The following is a 21,236-nucleotide window of genomic DNA, read 5'->3' on the forward strand; positions in this document are numbered from 1 at the left end:
CGTGGCCGGGATTCGATCCCGCGACCTCGTGCTCAGCAGCCCAACACCATAGCCACTGAGCAACCCCGGCGGGTAAAATTACTAGATAGAACTGTGGGTGGAGTGTCTAGTGGTGCTGCAAATAGGACGCGTTTCAGCCTGCAAGGAAGTGACTGGCATTTGCCCAAAACTTTGTCCATTTTCCCTCACACGACTTTGAATTTAATGAGAAGCTTTAAACAATCCGCAATCATTGGACATGTGCGCTGAGACTAATTGTGTCGCTTTGTTTATAAGAAAGCTGAGTGCCTTGAACTTCGTTAACGATAAAGTGTAACAAACAACAGCACACGAAAACTGGATGACTACAAGATGGCACAGAAAGTGCAGCCACCTTCGCGCAGACGCTTACAAAAATTAGGTACGAGAAGATGGCGAGAATACTGCCCGTCGTTGTCTCCGTTTACTCCAGTTCCCAGAATATGGTCAGTTGTCCGATCTTTTAGTGGTCCAGTTACCCAGAGCCATCCCTTCCGAGCCCTTGCCGTAGCTCGAAGCACTCCGGAAACATCTGTTGCTGACGAATTCTGTCAACCTATATCCAGACCAGGAATTCCGTTTACTTGCCTACAATTTGCAAGTTCGACAACACTAGCAGAACAGAAGGTTCGTGCGTGCTTTGTCACAGCATCCTCAACTTGACTGAGTTTAAATGAATTGAAATGTGCTCTTCTGTCGTGCCGTACAAAGACAATCGCAGGCCCAGAAAGTCCAGCAGGAAGAATGGCTCTCTTGGGGAGATTTAATGATATATGAATAAGAGAGACTTTTCTAGATTCATAGAAATTAGCTCGTGTAATTCCAGTACTGAAACCAGGAAAGACTCCCCTTTGTCTTGACTCCTACCGACCCGTCAATCTCACAAGCTGTTTTTCCAAACTGATGGAGAAGATGATAGACAGTAGACTGCAATGTTGGTGTGAACACAGATGTATTTTCCAACTACACGACCGGTTTTCGACAGATGCAGTATTAGACATTGTCACATGCGTCAAACATGAACGAATTGGTGGAAATGTAACAGTAGCGGTATTCTTAGACATTCAAAGAACACTCTACACTGTAAGTCACATACACGTCCTTGCTGGTATGTTAGAGCTTGGCCTACACGGTCGAACACTGCGATGGGTACCAAATTTCTTGAAAGAATGAGGGTTCAGTCTCTTCACTACTACAAGTTCATAACGCACTCATAAAACAAAAAATTGCTTACTCGGAACCTGTTCTCCATGGTTTATCGCAAATTTCTGAGCAATGTCTTCAACGTTTACTGACAAGGGGGCTGCGAGTGTGTCTTCGGGTTCCGCAGGCTACCTCGAGTTCTCTAGTAATTGCTGAAGCTCGTCACCCGCCATTTCCAATCATACGAAAGGTTGAAACATGCCGACATATTTATCGCACCTTCACCCAACAGAGAATCATCCATTAAACCTCGCGCGTATCGAAAAAAACAAAATCAAAATTCACGATGTTGTTTGAGAACATAAAGCATTAGTACCAAGATTTGAATTATGCAGAGTGGATGTTAGTTAGCCTCCCTTGATGTTAACATGTCCTAAAATAGAATTGTAGGTTGACGGGATTATATCTAAGAGAGACATGTTCACAGTAGCCACACAACAACTGGCACTCTTCCAAATTTACTCATTGTATCCTTAGTACATCCACGTGTAAACTCTAAATTAAATTAGAGAGAGTATCGCAGGAGTGAAGCGGCCGATTTACTCTTCAAAGCATTGTTTTACTCTCGCAAAATGTCGAGTGGAGTGAAATGTATTGTTCACTCCATCAGCAGAGAAAGAGTGAAATGTGCTTTTCACTATGTCCTTCTGAGAGAAAGAGTACAATGCCCGTTCTACTCTTGCGTCAATAGAGAACAAAACGTAGCGTAAGCTTCTGCTTCAACTGTAGGAGGCTGGCCCCGAACATGACGACGTATCACTACCGCACGCTGAGCAAAGAACACACCGTTTTGTTTCTAAGAGGACAAACAGCCACAGTTCAAAGGAACGTGGAGCGAGCACTCTACTTTTTCACCAGGAGTTGCTCCACCGCGTGCGTGCTCAACATCGCGGAACAGCACATCGCCGGAGTAAGGTGATCCGTCCAGCGAGCAGCAACGGAGGCCATCCAAGGGAGATCGTGGGTCAGCCATCTCGCGTCGCCGCGAAAACACGACAGTCGTTCATCATTCGTTGGATATAACAACAAATCATCCACGGTAAGTGAATTCTAACTTAGGTGCGCATTCTGCGTACATGACATTCTATCGCCAGGAAGTCGTCGCGGCGCTTGCCGACGCGACTGACAACGGACTAGGCATGCGCGCCGTGTCTCGATGTTAATCGAAAAAGCCAATCGCTGCGATAACTGCGTGTGATTTCATCACTTTCATCCGTAAGAGCTTCGAAAATCGCAAACGCTGCCAGAACCATCGTATGTGTAATAAGACGTGAGTCGAGAGGACGCTTAAAATGGTTTGTTCCACCAGCCCATGATTCCGAGCCTATGCGGAGCTTGCTTAGCGTGTGTTTTGTGTGTTTGAATTTATTCACTTTGGCGGTCTACTGTGTACGGAACGCTGTTGAAATAGGGAGTCACATAACAGAAGGCGTCATTTTGCTGGCGGCATGCTTTCGTTATAAATAAGCCGCGCGCTTGACGGTGCCTCGCCAATGGGTAATCTGCAGCCACTGAAGTTACGTGCAGCGCCAGTGCTAGACAGTAACTTTACCTCATGCATTCAGCTGCATGCTGCAAGAGGTCAGTTGGGCACGTTATCTTGAACTTACTGAAAACGCATGAGGAACTCATGTTTTATGCTGAATAAAGTATAAACCCCATATAAGCGATCTTGCGCACGACAGCTACACGCGATGCGATGGAAATGGCTGGCGCGTTCGCTCGTCGCCTACAAGTCGTACTCCGTGCGAGCGACGATATTGAGCGACGCCTCCCCGGTGTTGCCAGTATGAGGGTTGCAAATACGCGTCAAAACTAGCATGACGAGTGTTTTAGTAATTTATATTGATGTATTTTATTGTAAAAAGCAGCAAAAATATTTCGGAAGGTCTTGCAGTAGGTTCTTATCCTTGCACGTATAAAAATCAGATCGTTCGCTCGTTCCGCTTTGAATCGGTAGTATTTGAGCGATGCAGTTCCGGCTTTGCGCTATTGGCTAGTCGCGCGTAGCACTTCCGGGCGACGAGCGACGAATTCTAGATTTCCAGAACCGAGCGATATGTTCAAGCGACGGCCCGTTTTGTCATTCGTCGCCGTCGCGCACTAAATCTCCTTCATGGGGTTTAGCCCTAAGACTGAACTGTTTTTGTTCATGTATTGAAATGTGATTATATGTCTGATTTTATGTCTCCTGTTGCGGTTTTCGAGCACGGTGCGAATCTGAAAGGGTGCTTATGTCTACGAACTCGCTGAATTGTCAAGCAGCGAGATATGCATCGGCATCGAATATAACGGCTGCTGTGTTGAATTACAATTCCAGGGGCGCTTTGCATACGTTTGTTTTGGACATGCCTGTGCATTTGCTAATGTGAATTTACGTTTCAGAGTTGTCAAATGAACAGCTAAATCACCCTTCCTCTGGGGGATACAAGCACAATGTGCGCATCTTGCTATATACTGGATGGCAGATCAATATGTGTTTATTGCTTTAATATTTTTAGTGTAGAAATAAAGCCTTAAAATAAAACGTTGCTTTAATTCCGTGTTTACCAATCGTCTGTCGTACACAGAACAAAGAGTTGGTCTAATAAACTAATAACTGCGGTCTAACTGCAACTTTTACATGCCTTCAACAGTATAAAATGCTAGATTTGAAACTGCAGCATAGTCGAGTCTGTCAAAAATGAATTCCATTGCGCCCCTCATAAATGAAAATAAGCGCATGCCTTTTAGTAAGCTTAGGTGCAGGCCGCGGTGAACTGTCTTGTTAGTATTGAAATGTGGGTAAGCTTGCCATAACAAGCCTTGTTGTCCTTCCTTGTAGGCACATCCAGTCATATCTATTGAACTTGAGGACCATATTTTTATCCCTACTGAGCATCAAGTTCGAATTACGGCTTGAGCAGTGGCGCAGCCAGAGATGGTGCGGGGGGCACACTGGGCACGTGCTTGCGATGCGTCACAAGCGGTGTTTGCGACACACCAGACTAATGACAAACTTACGACATCTGACAATTACTAATATTCTATTTATTGGTAGGACTATTTTAACATTGGTGCTAAACGAAGTTGAACTGTCGGTTATTTATTTTTTATTCAAATCTAAAAATTTAAGTTAGTTTAGCAGTTGACTGTTGCAGTGATTTAGATGTTTCGCATGCATTTCAGTAGGAAGACTAAAAGCTAAGACTTCCTTTTAGTGCCATGACCTTACTTTTCGACTGTCTTGATGTTGTTTTATTTACACCGTGTCCTCGTGTTGAATTTTGTACACGATATTTTTCAGGCACCCGTTTTATATAACGCAAGAAGGCAGCTGCAAGGACACAAGGATGTCAGTCATCCCAGCGCGACTCCCCATAGTGCACAGGAGCGCACGCCGAAGAATCAAAATAAATTGCCAGGCAATTTGGACGAGAAAACTAGAATGTGGGTATATTGTACCATTTGACTCAACAAAACTTCAAGATACAGTATGTCACACCAAGATGAAAATATTTACGTGCTCTAGGGAGTCATCTTAATATGGTATATTTATGTAATGTCTCCGATGGGAAAGTCAAAATCAAGTATGCTCTCTGGAGTCAAACACATAGGAGCAAGTGTCATTGAAAAGTTAGAGATGGGTTTAAAGAAAGCTGATTAGTTTTGTGAGAAGTGACTGCTTTTTGTCTTGCCTCTCAACAGATATATCCATGTGATAAAAAATAGTGGTACGATGAAATTGCATATTTGTTTTTCGACATGATACATACTTGCAATGAGCACGGTGCCTGTGTTCACTATAAAAAGGAACAGCTCATGCGTGTTTAGGTGCTTGCATACATTTAACAGCTTTAATAGCTTGCAGTTAACAACATGTGAATGCAAGGTTGCAAATGCAAACCACTGTCATTCTGTATTTTAAATGCTGACATGAAGCAGACAGATTTTCATGCCTTAACTTTCATCTAATTTTACACCTAAATTTAGGAATATGGCTTCCTTTTAGGTTCCAGAAAGGGAAAGCGTTGGCTGAAGATTATCCCATGTTAAAGAAGCCATTATCGTTTACATGCATGCTCCTGAAACCAGTTCAACAGACCTGCTCATGCCTCCCGAAGTGAAATCAAGGAGCAATTAAAGCCTTTAACTGTACACCGTGGCGCACACCTTGTGTCTTAGAAGCTGGAGAGTCACTCGGAATTGAAAAAAAATGTAAAATTATGATTTCTCCTGTGAAATAGTCATACGATAGCTTCTGGCACTCATTTGGTATTTTGATTAGGGTGACTCAATGTACTTGCCAGCCAAGTATGCTAGTGGAGGAAGGGATGTGTTCAATGAAAAGAACTGAGAGCATCTAAGTAGAACACTTGTTCATCAATTGGTCGATGTGAACATATAGTGTTAAGCGAAAGCCCCTTAGTTTCATGGCTTCTTTAGACACAATTTTTATACGGCAAAATAAAATAAATAGAGCATTTTGCACATGGTAAATTTATGGACTTAAGATAGAGTGCACAGTGAGGCGATGTATTAATCTTCCCAGACACATATGTACTTGTTTTGAGACAGATTCTGTGAAGTGCTATAATTTTTCTTAGTTTAGCGCATCTTAACCACTTCTGTAGGAAAAACAGCTTTGGTTTCAGGTTGTTGGTTCATTGTGCAAGTATATGTATAGTCGCATGCAAAATCCACGTGCGTGGAAAGGATATGTGAAACAGGATAGTGCCTTTCTGAATTTATAATTTGCTTTATTTGTTCTTTTAATGGACTGCCCTGTCTGTACTTTTCTTACGTCGCCTTTGATGCATGGCATTCATCACATCTGATTTTTGATTCCCATCCGAAGCAATGCTGTACTTTAGTTAGATTGTATTTTCAACGAATCACAATATTTGATCATGTAATTATGCAAACTGCTCCTCAGAAGTATAGCATTCTTACCATAATGGAAATGGAAAGCTACTATATATGACAAAAAATTCAATGCGCAAGATTTTAATGCCAGTGCTCCTTGCAGTTCTATACTCATTTGCTACTCACTAGATAATATTTTAAATTTAACTATTATTTATTTGTGAGAAAGTGCAACGGATCAATCCTAACAGCACCAGGAAACTACTTTCGTGAGGAGGCCAACCAAATAGGAAATACGATACGCCTCTGTACTGCTTTGAGACCGGGCAGGATATTGCTGCAGAACCACGAGAAGACGTACTTAGAAACATTGTGGCTCAGCCCATACATGAATAACTTTATATAGTTTTATATAACTTTATTGCCTTCTGTATACTCGTGTGAGCATGTATATCTGCTTATTAAAGAAATAAACTGAAATTAAAAACGAACTCCACCTGAAATATATATAATTATTCATTATATATATATATATATATATATATATATATATATATATATATATATATATAAAGGCCTTCAGAAAGGAGCATTTCTTGCTCTGAAAAAGTTTTTAGATGGCACCAACAGTTTGGGAAAATATTAAGTGTCAGATGATCCTATTACGCTAAATGGGTAACATAAACGTTGTTTGGGGTTCAAAAGTGATTTATGTGGTGATCGCAGCTTTTACGCAATATGTATAATTATGCTCTGTACCTGCTGTGTATTACATGGGTTGTGTGTTTTGGCTGTTCAAAATATCTGACTTTATATATGCGTACGTGTACTGAACTCATACACAAAACTTTGCGATTCATGTACAGTTGAACTGTACATTTTTTAGTCATCCAGTGGTCTACTGAGTGTCATATGTTGTGTCACTAGTCTCCCTTCTTACGCAAATTTGTTTCCTTTGCCAAGTGACAAGGATCAGCCGGTGCCACCATAAAGGCGCCGACCTCACCTAATATTCATTTCAATAAAAAAAAGCGTGAACTGACAAGCACGAGGATTAGACAAATCCATGCAATAACCATTGCTGCCACTGTAGCTGAGTGATCAAAGTGCCAGATTTCTCTCTAGTGATTCTTGTAGGAAACTCTTTACTCCTGGCACTGGTTACGCATGCAACTCGGAAAATGCCAAGAAAAGGGCTCGCGTCCAACCTGTAGATCAAACTTACTTGGGGAGAAAACTTTTGATTGTCAATGGGAAGATCTTTTCTTCAGACTTCACCTTTAAAAATAACTGTGCTGAAACCTCAACGCTGGTTTGTCAGTGTGACGTCAAAAATGTCAGTCTTCCCTTGTATCTAAGCAGGTTTGGTGCAGGAAAATTTCTGCCAACTTCGTGAGGTTCAGTCTACGGTTGATTTACAACATTCAAGTACTCTGGCGATTAAGCGTTAACTGTACCCAAATAAGCACTGTCAAATCTAATAGTTCGCGGTGAGTCGGAGCCGTCAAACCGTCACATTTCATTGCGTCTTTTCTTGGCCAACCACTTTCTCGCGCGCTCAGAGAGTTCGCCGTCTCGCTATTCCAGGGCCGTAATTTACGAATTCAGCCTAATTTACTATATTCCGCTTGAGGTGTTATGCTACACTTGCATCAATGGTGAGAGAGAGAGAGAGAACAAGAGATGAAAGGCAGAGATAAACCAGACTAACTGTTCTGTTTGCTACTATGCGCTTCAATGAAGGGAAGATGGTAGAAAAGATTAGTAGAAAAGGAGAGAGTGCACGAGAAGAACATATCCGCACAAACAAAATACGATTAGTCTTTTACAGAGTCGCCATGCATTTACCAAAAGCAATTCGATCTGACCTCGGCTCGAACCAGGGTCCAATTATTCTACTTTTCGTATGTTGAAGGTCGTGTAGTTTGTCGAGCGCAGAGGGTTCTTTGTGCACTGAACCGAGATGATTCGGAAACAAGGTGCGTGATCAACTTTTTGTACCCGCAAACTCCACCATAAGCAGTACTGGCCATTCGGACGAGGAAGGACGAGGCATTCGCGAATGCTACTCCAAGCCACTTGTGGACACGCCGAGAGTTACGTCACGTCGTGGTAAGCGGTGCCGAAGGAGGAGCTTCAATTTCGTATCTATGGAATAAAGGCGTCGGTTTGCAGTCCATCGAATTCTACTGGGCCCTTGAAAGCCCTGGAGCAATCGTGCGGAGCTTTCCCGCTGCATCATCTCTCGACATCGTGACAACAGTGCCGTCGACACTGTCATGTGGCTGCATCTGCTTGGTCATTTCCTTATTGAACGCTGCAGTGACTTGACAGCCACTTAAATACGGCGATGTGTCCATTCGCCCCTGCGCAAAGGTAAAATGTGTCCGTGACAAGCTTCCAGCGGCATACACGGCGTGATGCAGAGAGTAAGCTCAGGAGGTTCTTTCTCCACGTGGAAAAAGACATGTAATAAACTGAAGGAACAAAACAGCCCCTGTCATAGCTCAGTCGTGAAAGTACTTGTCGCTGTACACGGGAAGAATGGATGTTTGTAAATGCGACTGGAAACCTGCCGTTTTCATTGAAACGAACTACGTTCAAAAGCTCGGAAACGGGCCGGCTGAGTACGTCAATCGGTTCGGTTACGCCGCTGCCCATCGACGTCATCGTTACAAAGCCGGAGTCGTCATGCCACCTCGCAACCGTTGGCTGACCTTCGACATATTCTGCGATTCGAAGCCGGCCTTACAATGTCTTCTGTCATCTTTTCGTCGCGGATCCTGTGAACAACTCGTGTCGGAGATACGAGAAATGCACTATCATATGATCGCGAAACGACACGACTTCGTGTTTCAGTGGCTGCCTGGCCAGTGCGGTATCTCCGGCAACGACCTCGCTGACTAAGCTGCTAGGAGAGCACACGAAGGAGCAACCCTTGTTTCTGTACCTTTATCGCGGACTGACGCAGCCCAACATTTAAGCAAGCTAGCGCACCGCATGACATTGAAGTGGCACACACCTGAATACACTCAAAATTGGTTGCATTCCTTCGATCCATCTATGCAACTGCGGCTGTTACGAGGGCTTCCGGGTAATAAGGAAATAATGTTGTTCCGCTTACGCTTGGGCGTCACATTCACCAATGTATATACTTTTTTGATTGGAATGGCTGACAGCGCCGAGTGCAATGCCTGTGGTGTCGAGGGAACTATAGAACGTCTACTGTGCTACTGCCTATCTTTTGAAAATGAAAGACATGACTCTGCACTGCTCTCAATCAGTTAGATAGAAATCCGTTCGCTTTGGGGGAACAAGATCTGTGGACCATGGCCTCGCATATCGGAGCTACAAAAGGCCACTAAAGCGCTGCTGCGATATCTAAAAGCTACCGGACTGAGTCAGGGTCTGTGATCCGGACTGAGTGACCGAATGATACACCCAGTGGACTTTCTCTTCTTTTAATCTTTCCGTCCCTTTTGCCCTTTCCACAGTGTAGGGTGGCCAACCTGGCTCAGTCCTGGTTAAACACCCTACCTTTTGTTTATCATTTGCTCTCTCTCTCTCTCTCGTCATAGGGCGCAGGAAAGCGGGATTTGGTCCTCACCACCACTGGGGGTTTGAACTACCGCCGTGACATGCGGCGGTGTGCAGGCGGCAGCTCGACGAGCTAATCGCTGCGCGATATTTTCATTTCATTTATTGACACTGTCAGCCCAACTTTGGGCTATTACAGGAGTGGTAGGTCACAATACAAGCAAATATATATATATATATATATATATATATATATATATATATATATATATATATATATATATGTTTACACGACAAATAAAATAAAGTATATTTTGGGGAATGCGCTGATAGTAGCACCATGCAAATACAGCATGTAATACAATACCCAGGTGTACACTATAACCATGAGGCCAAGTTATGGTATGCGTGCACATGTGCTTTTGACATATTCAAGAAAATCGCGTAACGATGACGTCCTTACTATTCAGTCTGATAATAGATTTCATTGTTTTATTGCTCTCGGAAAGAAGCTGTATTTAAAAAAATTATTGCCAGCAATTGGAGGAGGGATATACATACTGTGGCGATGACGAAAATAGTCACTAGGAGAGAAGTGAAAAGTCATCTTTATCAATTTTAACATGGCCATGAATAATAAGAAAAAGAAACTTCAAACGGGTCATACTCAGTTCTAGATTCTAGAGAAGGAAGTTCAGCAAGTTTACATAACTGGGTAGGAGAGCGCGTGTTTGACGACTGAGCGACTTCTTTCTAAGGGCTTCGCGCGACATGTTGACTCCGAGAGTCGTGGCGCCTGCGCATGTGATCTCGGTGGCCACAACATCCATCAACGTTAACTCTGTGCTATCAACAACAAAAAAAAAACTCCATCTTGAGATGGGGACGTTGTTGGCTGTAAGAGGGAGCTGCTCTCGCATTAAATTTTTTTTTTTCGATGTACGGAGGGATCGCTGGAATGCGCGTGCTCGCTCCCACCGCTTTCATTTTCAGTTTATTGTTATGATGAATTCACAGATAAATGTAAACTTAACCATGTTTTTTTAATGATTTGCATAGATTAACGCTTGTTCTTGTCGCTAAATGTATCGTTTTGAAATGCACAAGCACATTCACTCACCGCAGAAAGGCAGTCCGTCGGGAGCCCAGGTTCCATTGCCGGTGCAGACTTTACGGCCAGGTCCTAGGAGCTCGCATCCAGGGTCGCAGACGTACGTGGCCACTGTACCGGGGGCCATATCATCACGCGAGAAGGTGACAGTGGCGTGAGCAGGGCATCCTGGATAGCCGCAGGCAACATCTGCTGAAAAAAAAAAGAATTGCAAGACATTTTCGTTCATTAGCGTGTTACAGCCAGATATATTGGCGAATGAATGGAATCACACTTCTCGTTTACTGCAAGCTTTGCCAAACGGCATATCATAGAACTAACTTTGTTAACGCTAAAACATTCAAGATTTGTTTCGCGCCATTTAGTTACCACATGATCAATTGAACTTCTCAACGCGTGACGAAAATACAATATGGTTGACAAGCACGAGCGAATGCCCGTATTCGCGTATTGTATAGCCATTTCACATCTCATCGCAGATACAGGGGCAGCAATTTGTGCAGTTGATTGGATGCAGCCATGTGAGTCGAGTGCTCACCACCGTTGAAAGCTCGGTGTGCGCCAGATTCTTTTCCGACTCATAGATGGTGACACGGCGATATCTCGTATCTCTAAACATGACGTCGAAATCAGGCTTTCTCTCTCCGAGTCATCCTGTTGGGATAGGTTAGAGCTCAGATTACGCTGGACTTTCAACTAAGCGTCTATTCAATTAAAATTTAGTTGCAAGTCCAGTTCGGGCATCTCGATTGAATCGAACAAAAAAAAAACTAGATATCCAGCGTTCATCCTGCGCCCTCCCTTCTACCTGTGCTCGCTTCTTTCGACCTTGATAGAATCAAAGTACCGTCACTGAGTATAACTTTGTTTGACTAGGCCACTCTGCTTTTACATGAGGAGAAAATGCCCCGTTACTGAAAAGCGCGACGAAGTTTGAAACTCGCAGGAAACACTGATAGGAACGTTTTGCCTGGCAAGCGCCTGCCGCAACGTACCGTGTCACTATTTGCCGCAACATGCCATCATTCAAACTTCGTGGCACACTTCGTCACGGGGCGTCTGCATTTGACGTAGCAGGGGAGCGCACTCGGTTTCGATATTGCCAGGACAGAGCGTTCAAATTGGACGTGAATATGTTGAATTAGTCGTAATTTCATTGTTTAAAAACAAAAACAATGTGGGGGTGCACTAAAATGTGACAGCCTCCAAGTTTGTCATTTAGACAACCACCCTCAAGGTTCTAATAAAATAAACTCTAATTGATGAGTTAATCTTCTTAAAGCCACATTAACAGCGGCAGAGCACGTCCTGGTCGCCTCGGAATGCTTCTACAAAAACTCCGCGTTCGCTACGCTCTGAGCCTGCTTATGAAAAATTTGCAGTCCTACAAAAAAAAAAAAAGTCACAGGCCGGCGTGGCACACGTAGTACAGTCTCAGCGTAAGCTGTAGGAGCGGCTACGTAGAAGCTCCATAATGGGCACCAAGCACTACAGGTGTTCGCGGCGAAGTATCTTCGCATCGTTCTCACGACAACGATCCGTCCACCCGGCGCCGTCGGTGAGCTGCGGCTTGTCCTGCTCTCTGCACAGCGGTATGCTGAGCCCGATGCTAGCTGGTTGCAGAGGTGAGCTGTTGTAGAGATCTGGGCTGGTTTGGCTGCCTATCGGCTAATAAATTTCCGCGCAACCAGGCAAACAACGGCGCTAAACGATTTATTGAACGATACAGGCCAAAAGAACTTCAGTTTGGCCTAGTTGGTGGTTACTGCATATCATATTGACCGCAAATAAAGACGGGGACACCGGATGAGAACGTGTCGCTTTCGTGTTCTCTTCCGCTGTCCCCGTCTTTATTTACGGTCGATAGGGTAGGCGAAACTGTCCAAGCGAACGCAATCCAGTCCAAACGATACAGTTCAAGCAAACTGCTAACAATGCTGCGATAAGACAGCATTTCTTTTTTTCTATTGTTACAGTACACACGCGTGCCACTGCATATGCTGATTGCAACTCGTTTCAGAGCTACCAGAAAGTGGCGTTCGCACGTCCACTATTGAATAATGACTCCGTGCAGCTTTCTTGTAAGTGTGTATACACACGGTCTGCGAGATCAGGAACCACCACCTCTCCGAAGCCATAGTATACACTTTGTAGCCATCGCTATCGATGCTCCTGGTGTACGATGAGAACACCAAAATCTATCTCCTGCAGCTACTGCCCTCGTCTTCGCTGAGCGCCTCAAGTGTGGCCGTAAAACGTGAATGGGCGTTCTGGACGGTGCCGACAACTACCATGACGCACGTTTGCTCGGAACCATGCGTGGAGGGGTTCCAAACTTCCACTTTCGAGATGCGGATACAGACTACGTCTCGCCTGCACAGTGACCGGCTGAACCAACCAGCGCTGAAACGCCGAGTACCAACAGCAACGCCCTAACATGCAGCCCAGCGGGCGGGGGAAACAGTTTTTGGCAGCACAGGCTAGGTACTAGGTACAGGCTAGGTACACAGTTTAGGTACTACATGTGTCCAGCTTCTGGCTGTACTGGGAAGGGGCGTGCTAGAACCTATGAGCGCACGCGCTTCGCCAACGCGCATGGATATGGTCAAAGCTTGGCTGGACGCACAGAGCAAAAGCGAACGCTGGTACAGGCGCATGTGTTATCCAAAAATACCATTTTTGTGACCTCCCCATCAGATGGTATCAGCGTAGCCGTTCAGCTGCAAACACAAACTACCGTACCTCCTCCTGTCCGCTGGTTCCTCACAGAAGCAAAGTAAACGTGTTCGACGCTTACACGTGCTACAGTGGGAGTGTCTCTTGTTCATATTGGCAATGAATATGAACAAGGATGCTCATTTCGAGCGCAGCTCCTAGGCGCCCGTTACAATGGCGAGCGTCGGCGTTCCTCATAACTGAGCCAATGAGCACAGCGAAGGATTAAAGAGCCAACGCGGGGCGCAGCGGGGGATGAAAGACGGCGAGAGCGAAGAGAGCGCGAGGAGGGAAGCGGAGGAGCGTGGTGCAGCGGAACCACCAGTGGGAAAGCGGAGGGGGAGGGTTAGCCCCGAGAACGAACTACAGGGGCGCTGCGAGCGCCGCTCGCGTGACGTCAGGGCAAGGGCTCGCGCCTGTCGTCTGCTACTGTTCGGGCGTTGTCCGGGCGCTTTCTGCGGTGTTTTCGTTTATTCGCCCCCGTTCTCTCTGCTTGTATACTTATGGTGGTCGTCTCAAATATATGTTTACGACGTCTTCCTTTGCGAACATTTATTCAAAGAGCTAATTTCTTAGACAACCATGCAGCTCTCAAAGGCAACGCTACAGTGCCAGCCGAAGAAGCGCAAAAGAGCCCATTGCGGGTTTTTCATGCACGGATGGACAATCGCAAAAACATAGCATACAGGAATCCAGTTATGATACCATACGTGCCACGGTGCAACAAGTATGTCAGTAACGCTGGCTATATATGACTTCTACAACAGATACGTTGATTTTAATCCGCTAAAACAGGTTTGCTCACGACGAGTAGTTCATCGTATAATATCGAATTCATGCACTTTTTTTCTTCACAGAAGCACTCGGCAGTAACACGGGGACATAACTAATACTGGAGTTTAGATTCTACAAGCACCACTTGCTTCTTTAACTGCTTGTCAACATTAGGCGGTTCTTCCCGTGTTTATTTTAAGCGGCGGAAATTTAAAGTAATGTTAATGAAGTCTTATAGCTATTTTCACAATACAAATAGGAATGTACCAATATATATTTCCTTTTCCGTGATACACGTTCAACTCACTTCAGAAATTTACTGGTGCTTGTTGCTTGAGGAATATACATGACGAATCTGTTTGGCGAACTTGCACAAGCTGCTCGGCCCAATTTTTTTAGTGAAGTATGCCTGTTAGACCGCATGGCTGCAGCCAGAAAGAAGTCGAAGCGTCAATAATTAGTAGTATGGGACATATTGAGGATATCGAAATTCCCCGGTGGAGGGTTAGAAATGAAATGAAAGTATATGCAAGGCTTGTAGTGATTTCTTTATGAATGTTTGCGATTGGATTGAAGCAAACTTTATTTAGCCTGCAGTTGGGCAAGGTTCTCTTTTATGTACCGACGAAGCGAATAGTTATCCGTTTGTATAATTAAAGAACGCTGGATCGAGGCATGGTGCGACAGAAGGTACTTGAATTTTCCTTTTATAGGCAATCTAAGCTGCGCTATAGTAGCTCGAGAACACTTTAGCCATTCCAGTTGGCGCTGTAAAAAAATGCTTTATGGTTTGAATTCGAAGTTGTAGTGAACTAATGGGTTTCGCGAACATAGCGTACCTCGCCATACCGACAGTCGATTGCTACCGTTAGGTGATCAGAGGTGTGCCATATTGTCGATAAAGGCTACTGAGGGCCGCTATGAAATATTTCATCACCTTCAATTGATTCGCTCTCGATCTTAAAAACGAAACTTTCCTCTCAGGTGATTGCTACTATGGTTCTTGTGAATTAACTATGTACATACTCTACATGACGCGCCGTCGTGTTAGCAGCCATGAGCAATTCGTTTTTTGGAGGCCTGTTTCAGAGGAGGATGTAAGTAGCAGCAAACGTTTTCATAAGAAATGCGCGCCTATATTTTTACTCATTAATGAATGGCCATATTTGAATAGAACAACACACCAGAGTAATAAGAATGATGATGAAAGCTTCGCTGGGCAGTGTCTTTCTAACATCGGATAACATGCTGACGCCAATTACCAAGATTTTTCTTCCATGTAAAATGCAATGTATCTCATAGCTAAATACTAAGGGAATGTTAAATGTTTAGCGAGGCATCATACACAACTTCGCGTGTTGGATTTGCAGACATTCTTTTTACGCAAAATTTACGGATAGACACGGCGCATATGTGCAATGCAAAACCAGTAGACCTCTTTGACGCTACATAGCTTGCGATATCCAAGCCGCAAAGTTTCTCGACTCACGCGCTTTTGAAGAAGAAACTGTGGTTAAGGCATGGCAGCTGAAAGAAGCCGACGTATTTTTTTAATACGTACGGCTCGAGCCACCCATACCCCGCATACACGAAGGGAATGAGCGCGCGCGGCAGCCGAGCGAGCCGGAGCGAGCGGCGTCCTGGCCGTGACGTCACTCACGAGAGGGCGCCACTTCTAATTCTCGCCGCTAATGGTGAAAGCGTGAGAAGAAAAGCGTAGTGCCGCGCAAGACGGGCTTAGCGGCGACGATGGCTACGAGATGGTGCCAGAGTAGCCCGCGTCGTCTGCTCACTGATGACGCCACCGGTGCCACATATGGAAACAAAGCGCTGCATGAGCAGAGGTGCGTCGGCGCCCATCGCGCCCACGCGTCACCCACGCACTGTCCCTCGCGATATCCGGATTATCGAGACAGTCGCGGCGCACTTCGCTCCGTTTGCAACGTGCCGCACGAGACAGTTTGTCCGCGCCAGCAAATATATCGCGAAACGAAAACACGTATAAAAGCTCGGCTCAAATTTCGCATTATGCAGTATCGTAATAGTCGGTGAATTTATTTTTCGCCATCTTTTCGCTCACTTCAGTGCGGTATGCTTTCTGGTTCACTACAACGCACCCACAGAAGATTGATTGCCTGCACAGCGTGACAAGCCTATGGCAGCTTGCTTCCTCACAACAGCCTAAGAACTCGCATCCAAGCGCATCAGCTAGGAAAGGTCACAGTTTTGAATACTCCTTCTGCCGTGATCAAACTCGACATCAAACAGTTATCACGCAATCATTCCTGGTGTTTCAAGGCTGAGGTCTACTAGCGAGATGCAGCGGCTACCCGAATCCTGCGTACATTACGAGTCCCGCAATGGCCTGGCGCGTCTGAAGTCTAGCAAACCGCTACGTATGGGCATCATCGATCTCTGCCGAATTAGAAATGAACCCCACCTGAGGCTTGAGCAGCAGTGCTCAGAATTTTCTAAAAAAATAGAAGGTGCAGTGCCGCAGCTCTCGAGCATGGTGCTCGAGTGTATGTCCTTTAGCTTGGTCTGGTTGCCTGGACTGCGCTGAACACTGCACGAAACTTGAGAGAAAGGCTACAGACGTGGCTCGCAAAGCGGTGAAGGGGGACGCGCCGGTTCTCCGCGAACCGCTATTGTCTGCGGCTAATTCAATGATCCGGCCTTGTGCGCGCGGCCGCGCATTGCCTTAGACCGGTTCGGCCAGTGACCACCCACTACTTAGCTCAATGGATCAGCGAGTACAAAGGAGGCCCTCCCCTCTTATTTCGCTTGTTCGTCAGCCGCGATGGCTCGTGTTCGCGTCGTGGCGAACAAAGACGTTGTCCGGAGTAACGAGGTATTACAGGGAACGCACGTGCTGAAAAACACTGCCATCGGTTTCTCGGGAAGCACGTGTCGACGATCATCGTCTGCTTGACTTGCCTGCGTCTTTCTCCTATCGGAGGCCTCGTCCGAGTTGTTCCTCTCTCTGTCCCTTGTTCTTTGAGGCTATGTTACTCGGCACTCTGCTCACCGGCAAATGTGACGCTGCCGACATTTGAGGTTCAATTTACCGTTCGCGAAAACGTTCTGCGCATGCGCGAGAAATATAGTTACCAACCAACGTACTCTCGACCACCGACTAGTTCAATGCTGCATTGCTTCTATTCAGCACCTTTGTTATTTATACCACCACCAAATGCGTCTACTCCGAGAAGGTTCGGCGGTAGAAAAGGCTTTTGAATGACAGTAATTGACAAAATGGCTAGGTATGGTGTAACTGTGACAAAACAGATTCGAAGGAATTCTTCGGAAAGCATCTGTTCTGGCGCTTGTTCCTGGGGGGACCACATTTCTATATCTGTATTATCCACATCTATATTATGCTCATTTTTGGCATTAGAAACATGATTACATGATGTTCGAGAAAAGTGGTCATTTGCAGTTCATTATGACAAATGTACGCAAAGTACCATTGACGGTATCCATAACATCGCACATGTAGCGTTATGGCATACTTTGATGACGGCCATTCATTAAATTCAACAGTGTTCGACGTATGTCCCGGTTGTGGTGTTTTCCTTTGAAATCCCTATTTTCCGTTCACCTTACGAGGACTGCGAGGTCCGAAGTAGTCATCACTATGAAGAAGCAGCATAAATCGACTTGAACAGAGAGCTGTTTATTCGAAAAACCTAATTATAATAGACCCCGCGAACAGTGAATGGAAGCCTACGCTAACAAACTTCTTCAGGCTCCTTCCAACGGTCACAGTCAGCTGGCTGATCAACCTTGGCCCCTTCAGGGCGCACGCCCCACGCTCACGTGCTTGCTGCGATGGGCCGTAGCAATATCCCCCCCTTATCGTTCATGACGTCTACTTATGAAGAAGACACACGGCCCCGCTTGCGTCAACATGCGCACATCGTATGACCAGTCGTCAATCGATCCAGCATCGTCATCTAGAGGCGGCTGCCGACGCAAGGTCGGTGTCGGCGATCGGTGGCTTCTCGGCTATGCCAACAAGCTTAATTTTAGGTCAGCGTTTGCACTCCGGTCCGCTCAGACGCTCGCATCCTAACAGGCTGCGCACCGATGAGCGGCGCTGGCGCACACCACTCATGCCGGCAGCGGAAAGCGAAACGCAACGTTTCCTTTGCCGCCGAAACGCAGTGAGGGGGAACGTGACGGTGCGCTCAAACAGCGTTGTGGGCCTTACTGACAAGAGGGAACTCTGGTCTACGGGGCTTCACGATAGACTTTAGGAACGCCGCCCCCTACCGCTCCATAGTGCACGCCGTTTGTTTGTGGTCCGTCGCTATCTCTCTCTATCTCCTCCTTCCACTTTCTTTTTTCTCCCCTCTTAACCCTTCCCCCCTGCAGGGTTGCCAACTGGAACTACCTCTGGTTAACCTCCCTGCCTTTCTATACATTTTGCCCTCTCCCTCTCTGGTGCTAGTATCTGCTGATGCCACAAAAATTAATACGGCAGTTCAATTAGCATGGGAACGATGACCGGGTACTTAGGTTTGCACATACGCCTTCATTCTGGCTTAAAGCGGCTTTATTACTCAGTTTTGGTCACTGTCCAAGGCGAGTTTCATTGCCGAAAGAGTCGGCTCTAGGCTGAAACTCCCCTGGTTAGCCCAAATTGTATTTGTGACTCGGGGACGATGTATAATTGCGCTCCTTCGTTGCGTCTAGTGCAGCGTGCAGCTCCAGGCTTTCACACTGCAGTGACAGTCTCTATAGAACCTATGAATAGTTTTCATTGATGTCATCGTGGCCGCCATCTTGGGGTACCGGCATTCCCAGCACGCCGCGTAAACAAGGAAAGTAACAGCACGACAGCTCAACAGGGGCGTCTTGGACTGAGTAACAATCTCCTAACAGTGATAATCTAGGGAAAAGCAGTCGCTCTAAAAAAGCAAAACGATGTACGGAAAGCTGAGATGGTGCGCGGACGTCATCATGGCGGCCTTGTTTGGGTACTAGCACGGGGAAACGCTGCATTGGTGACGCCATGTGTAACCTATCTTTAGACGTCACAGTGAGCTCTCTTCAACCTCAGTTAATGTATGCAATTCTAGCATAATCTTTCCAGACAGATAAACCACGTTTAAAACAATGGCACATGACCGCAGTACTTTCGATGAAACGGGCTTCGTTGAAACGTAGCGCAATCCGCCATGCAACCTTTCTTCTGAACGGAATACGAGTAGCGTTTTCTTCAACTGCTACTTGACGTACAACAATAAGAAAATGGCGATATAGGCCTTGGAAAACAATGTTACGTCCAAAAAGACTGCTGCCGCCGCACAGAGGAAAACAGCCGAGACTACTGGCCTTGTTCGTCAACCGTATTTTCTAGTTAGAAGGTTCGGATGTGTGCCCACGTCTGTGCCATTCTCCTATGTGCTCAAATAATGGAGTAATTACAGAACTTCTCGCTGTAGATAACAATATAATTTATTAAATGCTGGGGCTTTACGTGCCGGAACCACGATCTAATTATGAGGCACGCCTTAGTGGAGTACTCCGGATTAATTTTTTGACCACGTGGGGATCATTAACGTGCCCCCCCGGCACGGGACGCAGGGGATATTGCATTTCGCCCCCATCCAAATTCGGACGCCGCGGCAGGGATTCGATCGCTCGGCCTTGTGTTTAGCAGCGCAAGACCACAGCCGCTAAGCCACCACGGCAGGTGCCGTAGATGACAATATGCAACCAAAATTTACGATGTGACCTTGTGAGGGTTTCTTTAAGGTATGCGTTAATTTTGTTTATATCTCTTGGCCAATTTGATACACTGACAAATTGTCGGCTGTGCCATATATATATGTGTGTGTGTCTGTGTGAGGTTTTCAAACTTTTTCTCCCGAGGATATCTTATACTTTGCTTCACCACAGAAAACGCAGTGTAAAGCGACGGCAGAAGCTTCCAATTTTACAAATAATATTTACCAAAAATAGTATAAACTGGGTTGGAAGGGCGGGCGAACACCGATATTGAATGGCCCTGAAAACAGATGATCAGGTCAACACCAGTACTAGTAACTTTGACTCAAGGTTACACTGCGGCGGACGCTCCGTTCAGAGGCCTTCAGCCTCGCTGCATCAATATTGTTGTGTAGTAGGCTCCTTCAGAGGTATGAAGCCAAAAGTCTACGCACCGACATGATGTATGCAAACCATTTTCATATATATTACCGTACTCTCGGCGCTCTCAAAGGACAATTACATGAAGAACAATTATTTGAGCTGCATTTGAACCATTTCATCAAAGCACTAATTCGAGAGTGTTCGTGATTTGGATACATCACAATAAAAATCCGCTAGTACCATGAAGCGCACTTGTAACATGGCACGCTAGAAAAGACACAAAACCGACAGTTTGGGGGCGGTGCGATCTTGAACTGCGTGCACCGACTCACCGTGACGCTATGTAATGCCGGGGTGCCAACCCAGGCGTACAGTTGTTTTTAAAGGTAAGGGATAGAGGCCCGGCTTGTACAGCCAGACAACATTGTGCTTTAAAATAAAGCTAAAACAAATTTCAAAAACTTTTACTGAGCCCCGAAGGCCCAAATACAAAAAAAAAATAATTTGAAAGTCATGATGCCCTACTGACGTACCGATGCTGTAGTTCCGGCACGAACTTCAATCAATCAAACTTGGCCTTTCACTACATTCTTATAATAGTCAACTTATTACCTCGAAATTAACGAAAATATAGTTTTGAATGATGCTTTACCAGTTTCGAGTGTTTTAGTGTTTGATTGTGTGGCCCTATTAATTCTCCTGGCACCTATGAGTTAGACGTGTTCGCCTACGCTTGTGGTTTCGCTGGTCCGGATGAGAACACGCCCGCAAAGCATGCCGCCTCCCGAAAGACTATTTCGGGCTTCCGCACGCTACGCGTATTCGCTAGCGTCTTTTTTATTACACCGTGACAGGTCCTCTTTGTGGTGGATATTTACGGCAGCAAACCGCGTTTGCATCGCCGCTTCCCCATATACAACGACCGGCGTCTAGC

General features: G+C 45.6%; 1 protein-coding gene across 1 annotated transcript in view; it reads right to left on the minus strand.

The window, feature by feature from the left end:
- LOC142557207 (uncharacterized) overlaps positions 1 to 21,236 on the minus strand; it is a 90,443-nt gene that overhangs the window by 54,691 nt on the left and 14,516 nt on the right. Inside the window, exon 2 of the mRNA XM_075668897.1 lies at positions 10,724 to 10,903. Coding sequence (XP_075525012.1) covers positions 10,724 to 10,903 — 180 coding nt within the window. The remainder of the gene's footprint in view (positions 1 to 10,723; positions 10,904 to 21,236) is intronic.

Source organism: Dermacentor variabilis, chromosome 9 (assembly GCF_050947875.1).
Source record: "Dermacentor variabilis isolate Ectoservices chromosome 9, ASM5094787v1, whole genome shotgun sequence".
NCBI lineage: Eukaryota > Metazoa > Arthropoda > Arachnida > Ixodida > Ixodidae > Dermacentor > Dermacentor variabilis.